Consider the following 16,731-nt stretch of genomic DNA (forward strand, 5'->3'; position numbering starts at 1 on the left):
GAATGAGTAGAAAGCAGGAGTACAGTACATAGATTGGGTGAGCTTGAAGTGATTGTGGAAAATGTTGCGAGAGAAACATGGTGAATAGTAAGTGAGAAAGAATTTATCCCATTTATTTTATCATTTTTTGCCCTTTTGAAGGCACGCACTCGGGCTAGTACAAGCATCTGTCGTAGAATCTGCAGTATATTCTACTTGTAAATTGACCCTGCTGCACTGTGGGCTCACCACCCAATTTTAACATCTTGTTATGCATATGGTTCAGAAAATAAGCACATCTACGCTGAAATAAATCCTTCACGCAACACCCACGACACCAAGCACATCATGTCGAACAACAATGACATGTCTCGTTACAAATAGTGAGTATTAGAGGGGATGGTGTGATATGACTCGGCTTTGTGTGACAAACGCCATTCTGGATCACTTACTAACTACAGCGAGGAGATGTCCTCTATTGTGGTGCAGGCCGATAGAAGGCACATCAACAGAGAGAGTGGCGAAGACAAGGCTATTCCCGAGTCTTTAGTGGGAAAGATCAACGTTAAGGATATGGGATCTGGTGTGCGACGGGAGGTTCCGGATGCTGGGGTTCGTCAACAGCAGGAAAAGATGGCACGCAAGGAACGAATGACTTCCAAGCCTACTTCGGTCTACTCTTCCAGCGGTTTGTACACTCCACAAATGCCTCAAACTCGTGAAGCGTTTGAGCTGCTCATGGCATGGACGGGGCGTGTTCTTGGGGATGTATCACACGAGACTATCTGTGCTGTTACGGACGAGTTGATCGCTACTCTACGAGACGAGAAGCTGCAGGACAAGCAGCGGCAAAAGGAGATAGAGAGCATTGTTGGAAAACTATCCAACACGGACTTCAACCAGGCCATGAGTTTGGCTGCTCGTCTTACTGACTATGCTGAGAATCAGGACGAGGAGATGGCTGACGATGGAGAGAGCGGAGTGGCTGTGGTTTTCGACGGAAGCGACGACGAGGACGCCATGGACCTTTCCGAAGATGATGAGGATTTGAGTGATATGGACGGCGATTACGTTCGACGTGTGCCTGTTGCTCAGAGGGAGGGCGAGGATGAGGAAGATATGGACGTGGAGCAGACTGTTGTGGAGGCTGCCAAGGAGTCCGATTCAGACGTAATCCCTGCTACAGAAATCGACTCGTTCTGGCTACAACGTGAAATTGCATCCCTAGTCGGTGGTGATCAACAGGAGAGTATTGATCTATCTCGTCGGGTGTTTGATATTCTTGCCGGGGAGTCTTCTCTGCGTGAGACTGAGAACGAACTGTCTGAGGCCTTTGATTTCGACCATCTCGACTTTGTCGCCAAGCTGTGTCATAACAGAGACCGCGTTGTTTGGATTACACGACTTCAGCGAGCCGATGGACCTGAGAAGGACACTGTGAAGAAGCAGATGACGTCTTTGGGACTGGCATCTCTCGTCTCTGAGCTACACGGTGAAACGGAGACTTCGGAAGATGTGGATATGGACGTCACAGAAGATGCTTCTCAGACTTACGTTCCCAGATACATTGATACACAGTCACTTGTGTTTGATCAGGGTGCTAGACTCCTGACATCTTCGAAGGTCAAGCTCCCAGCAAACACTACAAAACACAGCACCAGTCAGTACGAAGAGTTTGTCATTCCTGCTCCTGAAAGAGCTATCCCTGATGCTAATGAGAAGGTGGTATCAATCGCTGATATGCCTTCTTGGACACATGTTGGCTTTTCTGATACCAAGTCTCTCAATCGAATTCAGAGCAAGGTGTTCCCCTGTGCATTCGAATCTGACGACAACATGCTTATTTGTGCACCCACCGGTGCTGGTAAGACCAATGTTGCATTCCTGGCCATGCTGCGGTGCCTGTCTCATTTCAGAGCTCCCAATGGAGGCTTTAGAACCAATGACTTCAAGATGGTGTACATTGCCCCGCTCAAGGCTCTGGTCCAGGAGCAGGTCCGAGAGTTCAGCAAGCGACTCAACTCCATGGGATTGAAAGTGTCCGAGTTGACTGGTGATCATAATCTGACTAAGCAGCAGATTGCAGAGACTCAGCTGCTGGTGACCACGCCGGAAAAATGGGATGTCATCACCCGAAAGGCTGCCGATTCCAGCTACACCAACCTCGTCAGACTGATTGTTATTGATGAGATTCATTTGCTGCATGATGAGCGAGGACCTGTCCTTGAAAGCATTGTTGCGCGAACAACACGTCGGTCAGAGCAGACTGGAGACCCTGTTCGAATCGTTGGTCTCTCTGCCACGCTTCCCAACTTCAAGGATGTCGCATCGTTTCTTCGAGTTGGTGAGACAGGTCTTTTCTACTTTGATTCCACTTTTAGACCTTGTCCTCTGGGACAGCGGTTCCTTGGTATCACCGAGAAGAAAGCTTTCAAGCGATACACAGCCATGAACGACGCATGCTTCGACAAAGTGATTGAAAACATCAAGGCTGGACACCAGGTGATTGTCTTTGTGCACTCCCGAAAGGAGACCGCCAAGACAGCTCGAATGCTGCGAGATCGTGCCATGGACGAGGGCCTGCTGCCTCTTTTTTGTGCCTCTGATGGCAGTCGTCGAACTCTTGCAGAGCGTGCCCAAGATCCTGAACTCGATGCCACACAGAAAGAGATCATCGGAACTGGTCTCGCTACCCATCATGCTGGTCTTGCACAGGTTGACCGTAAGGCTGCGGAGGAGCTCTTTGCTGAGGGACATGTCCGTGTTTTGGTGTCTACTGCCACTCTGGCTTGGGGTGTCAATCTTCCCGCACATACCGTCATCATCAAGGGTACTCAAATTTACAATCCTGCCAAGGGTCAATGGACCGAGCTGTCTCCTCAGGACGTTCTCCAGATGCTTGGTCGTGCTGGTCGACCTCGATACGACGACTCTGGTGAAGGTATCATCATTACTACCCACGGGGAACTCAACTACTATCTGTCGCTGATGAACCAACAACTCCCTATTGAGTCTCAGCTTATGTCACGGCTGGAGGATTCTCTTAACGCAGAGGTTGTCGGTGGCACAGTTTCTTCGGTGGGTGATGGTATTCAGTGGCTAGGTTATACTTACCTCTACGTCCGAATGCTTGTTTCTCCTGGTATATACCTTGTTGGATCTAATCCCGATGATGCCGCTCTTACTAACCGACGTGCCGACCTCGTTCATTCGGCTCTCAGCAACCTGGCCAAGTCTGGTCTCGTCATCTACGACACCAAGACTGGCCGTGTGCGTGCCAACGATCTCGGTAGAGTGGCTGCACATTACTACATCACTCACTCGTCTATGCGAACATACCGAATTTCTCTCAAGCCCCATTTCTCCATTGTGGAGCTGTTCCAGGTGTTCTCCGCCTCTGAGGAGTTCAAATATGTGGGAGTTCGCCAAGAAGAGAAGCTAGAGTTGGGAAAGTTGCTGGAATCGGCACCCATCCCTGTTCGAGAGTCCGTTGAGGACTCCACTGCCAAGATCAACGTTCTTCTTCAGGCTTTCATTTCCCGACTGAGTCTCGAGGGCTTTGCACTGGTATCCGATATGATATACGTGACCCAAAGTGCCCAGCGTCTGTTCCGAGCCATCTATGAGTTCTGTCTGAGAAAGAAATGGGCTCGACTAGCCCGAATTACCCTTGACGTGTGCAAGATGGTTGAGCAGCGTCTGTGGCTATCCTCTTGTCCTCTCCGTCAGTTTCCTGACTGCCCTGCTGAGGTTGCCAAGAAAATTGAGGCTTCTGCTATGCCTTGGAAGCGGTACTTATCGCTGGAGAATGCAGAACAGGTTGGAGAAGCTATCCGAACTCCTCGATATGGCACTCCTGTGTTCCGAATGCTTCAGAAGTTCCCCCAGCTCAAGCTGTCTGCTCGCGCACTGCCCGTTACTGCCTCTCTCGTGCGACTGGAGATTGAGGTGGAGCCCAGTTTTGAGTGGGACGTTTCTATTCACCATGGTTCCGAGCCCTTTGCTCTGACTGTGGAAGACGGAGACGGTGAGAAGATTCTTTACTCGGACTCGTGGACCCTACGGCGAGATTACGCCACTGAGACTCACTTAATTGAGGTGTCTGTCACTGTTGCTGACCCCCGACCTCCTCATCTATTTGTGACTCTGTCTTCCGAGAGATGGTTGCACGCCGACGCTCGTCTGGCTGTGCCTTTGCGAAACATTGTCTTCCCAGGAAAGTTCCCAGCCCCTACTCAGCTTATTGATCTGCAGCCTGTCCCTGTTGTTGAGCTAAAGCGAGCCGATTGCGCCGGGCTCTACGACTTTTCTTTCTTCAACAAGATCCAATCGCAGCTGTTCAGACCTCTTGTGGAGGGCGACGGCTCCGTCTTTGTTGGAGCTCCTCCTGGGTCTGGTAAGACTGTTCTCGCCGAGCTGGCTCTACTGAGACTGTGGAATGAAGATGCTGATGCCAAGACTGTGTACATGGCTCCCACACAAGCCCAAGTTGATGCTCGCTACGATGATTGGAGTCAGCGAATGAACGAGATTCATGGAGGAAAGACCTTCTCAAAGCTGTCTGGTGAGCTTGCTGCTGACTTACGGAAGCTGGCCACCTCCGATGTGGTTTTGGCCACTCCTAACCAGTGGGATTCTTTGTCTCGACGGTGGCAGAAGCGAGCTGCTGTCAGAGCTGTAAGCCTGTTCATTGCCGACGACGTGCATCTGGTTGGCGGCGATGGTACCTACGAGACTGTCGTTTCTCGAATGAGATATATCGATGTACAGTTGCAGGAGAGTGGTGCTGGACGACCTCTTAGAATTGTCGGACTGGGTGTTCCTGTTGCCGATGGAGTAGATATGGCTGGATGGCTTGACGCCACTCCCTACAACTTCAAACCTTGGACTGCTTCTCCTACCAATATCCACATTCAGTCGTTGTCCATCCCTCATCACCCTTCTCTCATGCAGGCTTTCCTTCGACCTACATACAATGCCATTCTTGAGCTTGCTCCCCCCAAGCACTCCCAGACTGTGATCTTTGTGGACTCTCGTCGAACTCTTGTGGATGTGACCATTGGTCTTTCCACGATTGCGGACGAGCAAGTTCTGGTGCCTCCTGTTCCTGAGGACTCCAATTTGGAGCTTGCTATGGCACAGGTGACTGACAACACTCTCAAGGAGGCCATTCAGAGCGGTATTGGCCACCTCTACCCCAGCATGTCTTCCAGAGACCGTAAGATTGTGTTGGCACTGTATGCTGAGCAGTCCATCTCCACAATCATTGCTACCCGTGAGGAATGTTGGACCTCGCCTCGTTCTCAACTGAGTGTCATTCTTGGTACCCAGACCTACGAGGGATCTGAGCACCGATACGTCAACTACCCCATCTCTACGGTCTTGCAGATGATTGGACAGGCTTCCAACGACGCCCTGGTGCTGACTCCCGCTGCTGCCAAGGACTACTACCTGCGGTTCCTCAACGATTCTCTTCCTGTGGAATCCAACTTGGGAGCATCCCTACATGATGCTCTTTTGGCAGAGATCTGTGAGAAAGTGATAGAGTCCATGGATGACACTGTGGCCTGGTTAACCTACACGTACCTGTACCGACGCCTGCATGCCAATCCTGGTTTCTACGGTGTCCCTGACCGATCAGATGATGCTCTCAACGTCTATCTTTCTGAGCTCGCTGAGACTACTGTAGAACAGCTTGTTGAGGCAAAGATGGTCGAGATGGACGACGAGGGTGGATTGGAGCCTCTCAATGCTGCATCCATTGCATCCTACTACAACGTGTCTTTCGATACTATGGCTACTCTCACATCTGCCCTCTCTCCCAAGAGTAAGTATAGATCTATCTTGCAGGCTGTCACCACTGCAGCTGAGTTTGACTCTCTTCCCATCCGAAACCACGAGGACATTCTGTTGAGACGTCTTTATGGCCACATCCCCTGGAAGCTTCCCGAGCTGGACTCTGCTGTTCTTCTCACTCCTGCTTTCAAGGCCTTTGTGCTGGCTCAATGTCATATTGCTCGGCTGAATCTCCCTTCGGAGTTGACTGCTGATCAGGCCGAGGTTGTCCAGCTGCTGCCTACCCTGCTGGCTGCCTCTGTTGATCTTCTGGCTTCTGAGGGCCATCAATCATGCATGTACGCAATGGACCTGTCCCAAATGGTTGTTCAAGCTACTCTTGAGTCTGATTCGCCTCTGCGACAGGTGCCTTTTTTCACTCCCGAAATCATCGACGATCTCAGGGGGGCGGGGGTTGAGGCAGTCGGAGACATTTCCGAGCTGGACGAGGACAAGCTCAAGGGCATTCTCAACTTTACTGCGAAGCAACTCAAGCGTGTCATTGACTTTGTGGACGCCTACCCAAGTATTCAGCTCAGCTATGAGCTTGCTGACTCTTACGCTACTAACGATGTCGGAACCATCGAGGTCACTGTGGAGAGAGATGTGTACGAGGAGGATGAGCGTGCTAATCTGGAGGTGGTTGCTCCCCTGTTCCCCCAGCCCAAGACGGAGAACTGGTGGATCGTGGTTGGAAATACCAAGACAAAGCAGATTTTTGGTATCAAGCGAGTCACCTTGCCTCTCGAGTCCCAGACTTTCAACATCGATGTCTCGTTCCCCGAGCATGGAGAGGTCAGTGGTCACGTTTGGTGCATTTGCGACTCGTATGTTGATGCGGATGCCGAGAAGAAGTTCACAGTGACTGTGGCTGAGGGTGAGGAAGCGGAAGAGGTTGAAATGGAGGAGTAAGAGGATGATCATAAATTATGTATATTATTATTGTATTGTATAACCTTGCATTGACTGTGCCTGTGGACTGCTCTTGTGTTTTAATTAAATAATGCTTGTTATATTATATGCTGCTACGGATATCTGTACGTACCGTTGTTATCGAGCAGCAATTTCTTTTTTGGCTTGTTCGACTTCTCTGAGACCCTCTTCAAGATCCTTTTCATCGATATCCATGGCATCCTCGGGGGCAAGTCGGTAACCTCCATCCTTTTTGGATCCCTGGTACTCCTGAAGCTGCTCCAATGACCACACTGAAACACCCTCCTGGTCTTCCTTGTTCATAGGCTGGGCCATAGTTCGCAAAAACTTCTTGGCTGCAGCTAGAGCCATATCTGTGGACAGATTTGTGTCAGCATCCAAAATGGCCTGGTTGATCCATTTGGGCAGCTGGTTTCGCTTCTTGGCAAAACGTCTGTCAGCCAACACCATGACACCGTAGTCATCTTTACCTCGCAAGACTCGTCCCAGACACTGGGCAGCATGGCGCATGGCATCGAAAGACAAGAAGTCGTTCTCTCGAATGTGGTAGTTATCTCGCAAAAACTCGAGACGAGCCTTCAAGATACGCGACTCGGTGTACTGAAAAGGAACACCAATCATAAGCACAGTTCTTCCAAACTGGTGGTCGAAATCGATACCTTCCGAAACCTTTCCTCGAGCGACACAGAGCATGACAGCGCCTCGACCGTTGGAGCAGGCAGTTCGGTAAGTTTCTAAGGCAAGAGAGGTTTCCTGAGCATCAGGAGTCTCGACCAGAATGAGTTTGTACTTCCACACTTCGTCCAGAATACCCATAGTCTGCCACATGGAAATGATAGACTCCATGTAAAGATATGAAGGGAAGAAGACGACAAGGCCATCAGGTGTGATCTTAGAAAATTCAATCAGAAGGTTACCGTAGTTTCGGACAACTGAAGGATCGTTTCGGATCTCGAATCGAGAACTGATGGCTACCTGGTCTGAACCCTTGGTCACAATGAGAGGACAGAAGGCTCGCCGTGCCAGTGTCATGGTGTACGACTCCTGAACCACAGTCTCGAAGTTCAACATTTTCGGGTACATATCTAGAGGGGAGATGGTACCGGATGTGATGATGATGCTTGAGAACCGATCAAAGACAGGCTTGATAGCAATGGAGGCGTCCAAACATGTAAGATGCAAAATGGGGTTAGGAACGGTGGCCTGATCGGTCTCAAAGGGCTCCAGAATGAGCTGGAAGCCGGTGTCGTAGGTAGACACCAAGGTGGCGAACACAGCAATCTCCTTGAGAGCAGTGTAATCATCGACGTGAGTCAACTCGAGGGTTCTGACCAGATACGATAGACGCTCAGCGCAGAATCGAAGAGGCTTTCGTTCAATGTATGTCAAATCTCGAAGATGTTTCAAGAACGATGCAGGGGTTTCGGAAATGACATGAAGCACCTTCATTCGACTCTTGAGATATTCAATGAATCGTTTCAAGAAGGCCACGAAATGTTCTGCCTTTCGAATGTTTCCAGGCACAGCTTCCGAAATAAGATCTTCAGGGAGCACAGGGTTAGCGAGAAACGTATCTTCTTGTTCTCCGGATTCCAGATCTCGCAATCCATCCACCAGTTTGTTGTATTCATTTTTCAATTTCTCAGAGTCGCTGGATCGGGCCTCACTGACCTTCTTGGCCAGATGGTTTGCTCCCCGAGTGGCTCGTTTCAAGGAGTCTTCAGTAATGTCGACAGACAGAGCCTCAATGCAGACGTTGTCGATATTATGGGCCTCATCAAAAATGACAATGCAGTCTTTGCTCAGCTCCTTGGAAACTCGGTCGGCGATCTTGGGATCGAGTAGATAATGATAAGAGTAGATGATGACGTTGCAGAAGGCCATCATTCGACGCACAGTAAAATAAGGACATGTCTTGTGCTCCTCGCCATACGCCAAAATGTCCTCAAAGGTGAAAACACCAGGTGGAATGTAGTTGTGAGGCTCAATGTCGTTCATGTTCTCGTGGTATTCACATAGAGTAACGTCTTCTCCTGCAGCCAGCTTCTGCTTGGCAATTCCAGATGTCATGGCTCGGCACTTCTCGTCGACAATGTAACCTTTCTTTTCGTATCGCACATTGGGATTCAGACACAGGTTCTTTCGTGAGGTCAGACCCAGCCCTCTAAAGTCCTCCTCAAAGCCTAGAGTCTCAGTTCGAAACTTCATGAGGTTCTTCAACTCAGCCAGAGCCTTCTCGATCTCCGACATTGTTCGGGAACAATAAATGATCTTTCGATGCTCGGGATAGTGTTGCTGGTACGCCACTGTCAGAGACAACAGGGAGACAGTCTTGCCTGTTCCTGAAGGCATTTCCAAGATGCAGTTGCCTCCCACGTCCAGGGTTTTCTTGATGTCGCACATGTAGGCATACTGCTCGGGATAGATCCGAGGGTATGGCCACAACACCGGCAGATCATCGATGTAGAACTTCATCTCTGGTGGTTGATCTGTCGCAACGAATGGTGCTACTGATATATCAAGGTTGTGTAATGCATGGCGTCGTGGTTAGGGTAGATTGTTTTGGGAGGAGCTGGGGATCTGAAAAATTTATCAGGAGTGTGTAAACGGCTCATAACCCAATAATGGTATCATTAATAGTAATCATGTCCGTAAGCTGTCTATCTGTTTACTTTTTAATTCTGATCTTGTGTGCATGTATTCCTGGATGCTCATAACCTCTGAACCCTAATAAGTTTTTTCAAGCGCTGTAGCTAAATTTTTTTTTCATCCTGCAGTCTCACACATCACACTACAACAATGGGCAAAGACAAGGGAGATATCACCGTTGAGATTGACGAGGTCGACAACTACGACGCTCGAATGGAGGCTCTGCTGCCCTTCGCCAAGCCTCTTGCCCCCAAGAAGCTCAACAAGAAGGTGCTCAAGACCGTGAAGAAGGCTTCCAAGGCCAAGCACGTTAAGCGAGGTGTCAAGGAGGTTGTCAAGGCTCTCCGAAAGGGCGAGAAGGGTCTTGTCATCATCGCTGGAGACATTTCTCCCATGGATGTCGTCTCTCACATTCCCGTTCTCTGTGAGGACAACGGTGTTCCTTACCTCTTCATCCCCTCCAAGGAGGATCTCGGAGCTGCCGGTGCTACTAAGCGACCCACTTCCACCGTCATGATTGTTCCCGGCGGAGGCAAGAGTAAAAAGGCCGACACCAAGGTCGAGTACAAGGAGAACTTTGACGAGATTGTCAAGGACGTCAAGAAGCTCGAGGATTAGTTATTTATAATGTACACTAGCATGAGAAAGGAAGGAAGAGGGTGTCAACTAATCTTGACAGTAGGGTCCGATGGTTAGGATAGTCGGACTAAATTATGTATAGAATGTTACCTATTCGATTTGTTGTTCGTAGTGGGATTGTCCGAGTGCAGCAGTACCTCCTTCAATGTCAGACGCTACAGTATGTACAAGTACCGGTACTGTAGATACTTCATACACTATTAAGGACTGTACTTGTGCTTTTTTCTGTATTGTAGTTGGATCCACGAGTGGAGGGCGTTGCTGCTGTAATATATCTTCTCGTTTCTTCATCAATAATTATCTAGATACTCTAGGGGCATGGTCTCATTACTTCGTCATCGGGCCTTGTCGTCTTAGTAGTGTCACCTTAGTGGTGGTGGTCCAACCACTCGAGAAAGTCGGGGGTAAAGTAAGAGATAAGGAGGTTGGCTCCGGCTCGCAGGTTACCGTAGGCCGCCTCGAAGGCCATCACCTCCAGATCAACAACGCCCTTCTCGGCAGCTGCGTGGATCATGGCGTACTCTCCGGAAACCTGGTAGGTAGCAATAGGCACGTCCTTGCAGATCTCAGCAGCGTCCACCACGATATCCAGGTAAAAGGTGGAAGGCTTGACAATGACGGCATCGGCACCTTCGGCCAGGTCTCGAGCAAGAGCTCGTCGAGCGAGACCTCGACCGCCAGCGGGGAGCTGGTATCGCTTTCGGTCTCCGTGGCTGGGAGCAGAGCAGGCAGCCTCTCGGAAAGGTCCGTACAGGTTTCCGGAGAACTTAGTGTAGCTCATAACCATGACGTTGTGGGCAAGACCGGCCTTGAGCAAGCCCTTTTTGATGTCGTGGATTCGACCGTCAATCATGTCCGAGGGTGCCACACAGTCAGCTCCTGCCTTGGCGTAATTGACAGCCACGGCAGCCAAACGTCGCACAGTTGTGTCTCGGATAACAGTTCCGTCCTCTCGAAGAACGCCGCAGTGACCGTGCGAGGTGTACTCGCACAGGCAAACGTCACACATGACAAACAGGTCAGGGAAGGCCTTCTTGAGAGCCTTGGTGGCCTGAATAACGGGTCCCTCGGGATCATCCGCAGCAGTTCCCTCAAGATCCTTAACACCCTCCTTCATAGGAACACCGAAAAGAATGACAGATCGGAGGCCCTTCTTGACCAGAGAGTCGACGTAGGGCACCAGCTTGTTGACGCCCCATCGCTTCTGGCCGGGAAGAGAGCTGATAGGAGTCTCCTCCTCGGGATCATCAGTGACGAAAAGAGGATAGATGAACATATCCTTGGTGAGGCGGTTCTTCTGCTGCCACTGTCGAGACAGAGGGTGGGCGTAACCGCCGCTCAGAATGGAGGAGATCTGGGTCTCGTGTTCTTCCAGGTACTCGGCTTTGTGGACCATGGTGGTGTGATAATGTGATGAGTGTGAAATTTCATGCACGTACACACTTGAGTTTGCGTTGTGGGGGAGTTTGGGACGGACAGCTCATTAAGCCAGCAGAGAAATAGCGTTGCTCTTGTAGTAAGAGGGTGTTACAGAAGCAAGGCAATGAGGTAGCTGGCGTAGACCAAGATCCTTACCACCTTCCTGGTATCGCTATACGACCTCATTTCCCGATTGGCATTACTGACGCTTTTCCTAGTCGTTAACTAAACAGTAGCCTAAAACATCAAGTAATCTCTTCCAGGTTGAATAACTCAAAATTCCTCCTCTTGCGCACGGCCCACAAGAAGGGTCTAGAACTTCGGATGCCTAGCAATTAATGTTGAGCTAGTCATGGAGCCTGTTTCAGACCCTCGCAGTAGAATATCGCCACTAAATATATCCGGGAAAAAAAACGCAACCCAATATGAAGCATCTACCACTACCAACATTCTACACTACGCAGTATCGGCCTCAGGCACACCCTTCATCTCACCGGTGCTCATAACCTCAGATAACGATACCGAATCTTATACCAAAATATCCAAAGTTAGTGCGGACCAAGTGCATATCATAAACAGCCTAAACTCCAGCTTTCAAACAGAACCATATGGACTGCCATTCTGAACACGTTGAACACGATCACGGTGACCACGGCCACGACCATGGACACGACCACAGTCACGTTCCCCAGCCCCATACCTCTTCGGCTCAGACTCTGTATAATCGGATTTCGCACGCTGGCATCCGAACCCTGAACGAGTCTGAAGAGGGAGCCGGAGCCTCTGTCTTCAAGGACTGGGAGTCCCGTCTGGACACCTCCAAGTACCTGGAGAGTGACGTGGACGAGCAGCTTCTTATCCACGTGCCATTCACGGGTCTGTGCAAGATCCACTCGCTGCTCATTCGAACCACCAACGACGACTCTGCCCCTCGACACATGAAGCTATTCAAGAACAGAGATGACCTCGACTTTTCCACCGCCTCCGATCTCACTGCCAACCATGTGATCGAGCATCCCGAGGGGGTCGGAGGCACTCTGGATCACTCCATTGAGGTCGCCCCTACGTCGTCGTCTCTGGATGAAGAGGGTATTGCTGAATATGCACTTTCGCGGGCCCAGTGGTCCAACATCACGAGTCTGACGCTGTTTGTGGAGGACAACTACGGCGAGGACGTGACCCGAATTCTTTACATTGGTCTACGTGGCGAATTCAAGGAACTTAACCGAGCCCCCGTCGTGACGCTGTACGAGTCAGCCGCCAACCCCGCGGATCACAAGAAGATTGTGCCTGGCGAGGAGTATGTTGGAGACACGCTTTAATCAGCCAATTCCAAGAACCTTTAGTACGTATCACCTGTATTTATTTAAACCAAAGTGTTGTATATATGAAGCCAATAAATATTGATGTTTTTTTATGTTCTTGACCAGTCCGCCCTGTGTGCTTTGTTTAACTTGCGTATATCCTTATTCTCACACCGTTTGAATTGCGATGCTGTATAATGCGGATGAGCCGGTCATGTGGGGAGATGAGCCAGCCACAACATCGAATAAGGGCAGATTGTGCGAAGCATTATTCAGACACTCTCGCGCAGACCCCTATAAGCACTCATACAAGTACGAGTAGCTATATACTTGCCCTATATTTCTCTATCGTACAAGTACTTGTTCTCGTTCTGGAGTAGCTATATATAAGTTAATCCTATTTACACTACAAGTACCATGTGCGATCTTGCAGTTAAAACCTGTGCGAGAGGGAAGGTCTCGATAATAAATAATAGACAATGAGACCCATGGAAAAATTAGCGAGTAGCTTGCCTAACCAAGAAAAAATAACCCATCATCCAGCCTGAATTATCTTGGGCACACTGGCTCACGTCAGCCTCATGACCCTCTTGAAACGCGACAGTCGAGAGGTTGCTGCAGGCGGCAGTTCTGCAAGAGGTATCTGCGTCTGCGAGGACAATGAGGGGCTATCATCTGACCCTGAGGTCGTCGTGGTGGTGGCTGTAGCTGTACTAGTGACCCTAGTATCTACAGTTGGTGTGGGGACCTGCCCATTGCTAGCCAGCCAGTCAGGCATGGGAGGGGGTGGGGGAATGTAATATTGTGTCTTGCACAGCGGACAAGACGCATTTCGATTAGTCATCCAGGGAGTGATGCAAGAGAAGTGAAACACGTGGTTGCACTTAAGCACACGGATCTCATCACAGTCCTCTAGCTGCTCGATGCAAATCGCACACGTATCGGGATCTGAAGGTGGCTCCACTCTGTCGGTTCTAGAGTTTGTTTCCGTGAGCGATAACGCAGATGCACCTGCAGAGTTAGATAACGACAAAAATCCCACATTACCGATATCCTCCTCCACGACGATGGTAGTGTGGTTTGCGGAGTCTTCAATAGCGTCATCGCTGAAAGCCTCCATTTCCTTTTCTGTCATGTTTCTTTCTGCGACTTCTTTCTCCAGTACCTTTTCGTCCACGCGCTTTTCGTTGGTGTATGTACCGTTTTTCCAGTCGGCGTAGCGTGTCATAGGGAAGTTGTCGTCCATGAATGCCAGCGACACCACCTTCTTTTGTCGCTTCCTTCGCTGCCTGGCTCTGGGATGGCCTCCTGTCATCACCATACCGCGGGCAATCATGGGAATCATGGGATCGGGAGATTGGTTCTCAGGATCCGACACAGCTCGTTGTCGCTGGCGTCGTCGATATAGGAACCGGATGCCCAGAATGATCCAGAGATTGACAAAGACAATTCCAAGAGCGAGGGCAATGAAGAACAGATAGTTCTGTGTAGTAGAAGTGTTGCGTTGTTGCTGAGAGTTTGGGTTTGTGGGGACACCAGAAGGAGGCCCACTTTGAGTTGATGTGGGTCCTAGAGTGGCCGTTAGTGAGGTGACTAAAGTGTTGAAGGTCGTAGGCGTAGCCGGTGTATTTGTGGGTGTCCCTGTCAAGATTGTGATCGACGCGGTGGTAGACATTTTAGGCCAGGTAGATGCAGAGACCTATATGCTGTCGGGTGATATGTAGATGTTGTGCGTGTGGAGGTTTAAGAAGGCCCTTTCTGCAAACAGAAACAAATGGATGGAGGTTCTTTGTCTGTGTACTGTAAGCTGTCTGTACTTGAACCGGCACTTCGATGTGTCAGTAAAACAATTCAGAGGGCGAACGGATGTGCACGAAACGAGCGGCTGTGTCCACAACAGGAAACCTTTGGGCGAAAGAGGTTCCAGAAGAATGGCAGATGCAGGAAAAATACACCTGGGGACTTTTAGAGTACCAGTCTAGAGGCGATCGGCTCGTTTTTATCGTAAAAAAGCGGTTGCATGCTTTTATATCAACACCCACCACCTTGCATAATCCGCCAAGATTTGCACATTAACTCACATGACCCTCAGCCTCACTGTCATGAACCCAAGTATAAAGAAGCTTATCCACGAGGCTCGTATCCACAGCTCAAGGTCATTCTAGAGATGTTTGTGGGCGTCCCAGACGCCGGCCCTCGGCTCCTCGTCCCATTAGGCAACCCCAGCATGGACTATATTTCGGTACCTTACTTTGTCTGTCGCCCGTACACCTGCCTCTTTGTCGCTACTCTCTTTATTTCGCCAAGAATTAATTAGTCTAGCAATTTGTGTTTTTTAGCCTTCCCATGTCTCTTACTTGGCACCCGGGGGTAGATCTTAATTAGTCACCGAGGACCAAAGACGCGAATTATCAACCCTTACACATCATGGCAGTGTCTAGTCACTCTGCGATTTTCGCACTATCAAAAACTTATAGTAACCCTGGCTAACCGCAGAACCATACCAAGACACGCCAATGCCCAGCACGTATAGACTGTCAATGATGGTTGCCGCCGTACTCAGAAAGCCAGCCACACTATACAAAGAGTTATTTGCTTCGTAGGGCTACATTTCCTTTTTTTATATCCTCTCTTCGTCTTTGCCACACTGATTGTAAAAGTCGATATCACATCACCCACTTTTTAGTCTCACGCACGTTGCACACGTTATTGCTATCGGCGTTCCACCCCACTGAAGCAGCCTAAAAACTGAGACTGACAGGGAGCGTCTTTAACGCACCCCTCCTAGCGCTACACCGTGGCGGAGTAATTATAAAACATGTCACAATATACATTTCATACTTAGTGAGAACCGGCTCCTCGAGAAACTCGCTCGAGAACAGATTCGTAAGCAACCTCGGAGAAGTCAGTACCCTGGATCTCGGTGGAGATACCGGTAAGAGCCCGTCGGAGAGAGTCCTTGGAAGAGGCGTAGATCATCTTGCTTCGGACAGGAGCGGTATCGGGAGACCAGGTGAAGAAGACAAGCTTGGATCGCTTACCCTCACCGCTGGAGATCTCGTACTCAAAGTCGTAGACGGCGTATCGGCAGTCGTTCTCGGGCAGCTTGCCGAGGAAGGTGTCGTAAGAGTCGGTGGTTCCCTCCTCCTCGACAACAATCTCGGTCTTGGCATCGTTGATCTTGTAAATGATGAAGGTGACCTTCTTGCCGAGCTTGAGCTCGTTGAAAGCCTGGAGGGCAGAGTCGTTAACGGCAACACCGGATCGGGACTGAGTTAGCTATGTATGACAACGTTGTGTTCCATCACATATATAAATCTCCACTTGCTCTGAATATTCCCCTTCCATATCGACCTGCTTCATCGCATGCTACAACGGCGAGCATGTTTTCCATCACCCCATTGTTCTCGTGCTTCAAAAGTTAAAGGGCAATACTGGGGCCTTTGTGGCAGAAGCCGCATATCGAGAGGGTCATATGCCGAACCAACAAGAATCAGACGAAAGAAGGTACAATAGGCGCGAGGCGGCAAAGACGTGGCTGGATGGTCATACGCTTGGGTATCACCGTGACAGCCGATGAGACATACGACACACCATTGTGCTTTTCGAGCAACATGGTTGAAACATCAATCTTGTAAACGCAGACAAAGTGACATCACCAGAAGGGGGTCATCATTCTTGCAGTTGCCATGTAGTTTGGTGGTGTCATGACTGTCTTTCTCGGATCGTTCAAATTGTCGATGCTCGTCTTATCACACCCCCATGATGCCATGAGTCCCGAACCCCAAACCCCAAGCGCCATTAAATTCCAAGTCGTCGATGTCGTCGTTATGACACAAGGATCATTCTGTAGACTCCAACCAGATCTCTCAAGTGCCCAATTCGCCCAATTGCATTGCCCGCAGGTCGAAATCCGGGTTGACTCCACGTTGTTTACTCACCATTTTTAATGAATAGGTTGTGTGTAGCTGAG

The 16,731-nt window shown here is 49.8% G+C and overlaps 8 protein-coding genes across 8 annotated transcripts; 4 read left to right on the forward strand and 4 right to left on the reverse strand.

The window, feature by feature from the left end:
• Positions 1-327: 327 nt before the first annotated feature.
• Positions 328-6,726, forward strand: YALI1_F27574g (uncharacterized protein; the record flags this gene model as incomplete). The annotated part of the gene is made up of 2 exons (XM_505676.3): positions 328-362; positions 441-6,726. The coding sequence occupies 2 exons, from the start codon at positions 328-330 to the stop codon at positions 6,724-6,726; spliced, it is 6,321 nt and encodes a 2,106-aa protein (XP_505676.3).
• Positions 6,727-6,864: 138 nt separating this feature from the next.
• YALI1_F27663g (uncharacterized protein) lies at positions 6,865-9,222 on the reverse strand (the record flags this gene model as incomplete). The annotated part of the gene is made up of 1 exon (XM_505677.3): positions 6,865-9,222. The coding sequence occupies one exon, from the start codon at positions 9,220-9,222 to the stop codon at positions 6,865-6,867; it is 2,358 nt and encodes a 785-aa protein (XP_505677.1).
• Positions 9,223-9,546: 324 nt separating this feature from the next.
• YALI1_F27667g (uncharacterized protein) lies at positions 9,547-10,014 on the forward strand (the record flags this gene model as incomplete). Its single annotated transcript, XM_505678.3, has 1 exon — positions 9,547-10,014. The coding sequence occupies one exon, from the start codon at positions 9,547-9,549 to the stop codon at positions 10,012-10,014; it is 468 nt and encodes a 155-aa protein (XP_505678.3).
• Positions 10,015-10,402: 388 nt separating this feature from the next.
• Positions 10,403-11,431, reverse strand: YALI1_F27686g (uncharacterized protein; the record flags this gene model as incomplete). The annotated part of the gene is made up of 1 exon (XM_505679.3): positions 10,403-11,431. The coding sequence occupies one exon, from the start codon at positions 11,429-11,431 to the stop codon at positions 10,403-10,405; it is 1,029 nt and encodes a 342-aa protein (XP_505679.1).
• A 631-nt stretch (positions 11,432-12,062) lies between these two features.
• Positions 12,063-12,776, forward strand: YALI1_F27692g (uncharacterized protein; the record flags this gene model as incomplete). The annotated part of the gene is made up of 1 exon (XM_505680.1): positions 12,063-12,776. One exon carries the CDS (start codon positions 12,063-12,065, stop codon positions 12,774-12,776), a length of 714 nt encoding a protein of 237 aa, XP_505680.1.
• Positions 12,777-12,945: 169 nt separating this feature from the next.
• YALI1_F27701g (uncharacterized protein) lies at positions 12,946-13,224 on the forward strand (the record flags this gene model as incomplete). The annotated part of the gene is made up of 2 exons (XM_068283449.1): positions 12,946-13,070; positions 13,116-13,224. The coding sequence occupies 2 exons, from the start codon at positions 12,946-12,948 to the stop codon at positions 13,222-13,224; spliced, it is 234 nt and encodes a 77-aa protein (XP_068139550.1).
• Positions 13,225-13,326: 102 nt separating this feature from the next.
• On the reverse strand, positions 13,327-14,433 carry YALI1_F27716g (uncharacterized protein; the record flags this gene model as incomplete). The annotated part of the gene is made up of 1 exon (XM_505681.3): positions 13,327-14,433. The coding sequence occupies one exon, from the start codon at positions 14,431-14,433 to the stop codon at positions 13,327-13,329; it is 1,107 nt and encodes a 368-aa protein (XP_505681.2).
• A 1,166-nt stretch (positions 14,434-15,599) lies between these two features.
• Positions 15,600-16,385, reverse strand: YALI1_F27731g (uncharacterized protein; the record flags this gene model as incomplete). Its single annotated transcript, XM_068283450.1, has 2 exons — positions 15,600-16,028; positions 16,353-16,385. 2 exons carry the CDS (start codon positions 16,383-16,385, stop codon positions 15,600-15,602), a joined length of 462 nt encoding a protein of 153 aa, XP_068139551.1.
• Positions 16,386-16,731: the final 346 nt, after the last annotated feature.

The sequence above is a fragment of the Yarrowia lipolytica genome, chromosome 1F (genome assembly GCF_001761485.1).
Source record: "Yarrowia lipolytica chromosome 1F, complete sequence".
Taxonomy (NCBI): domain Eukaryota; kingdom Fungi; phylum Ascomycota; class Dipodascomycetes; order Dipodascales; genus Yarrowia; species Yarrowia lipolytica.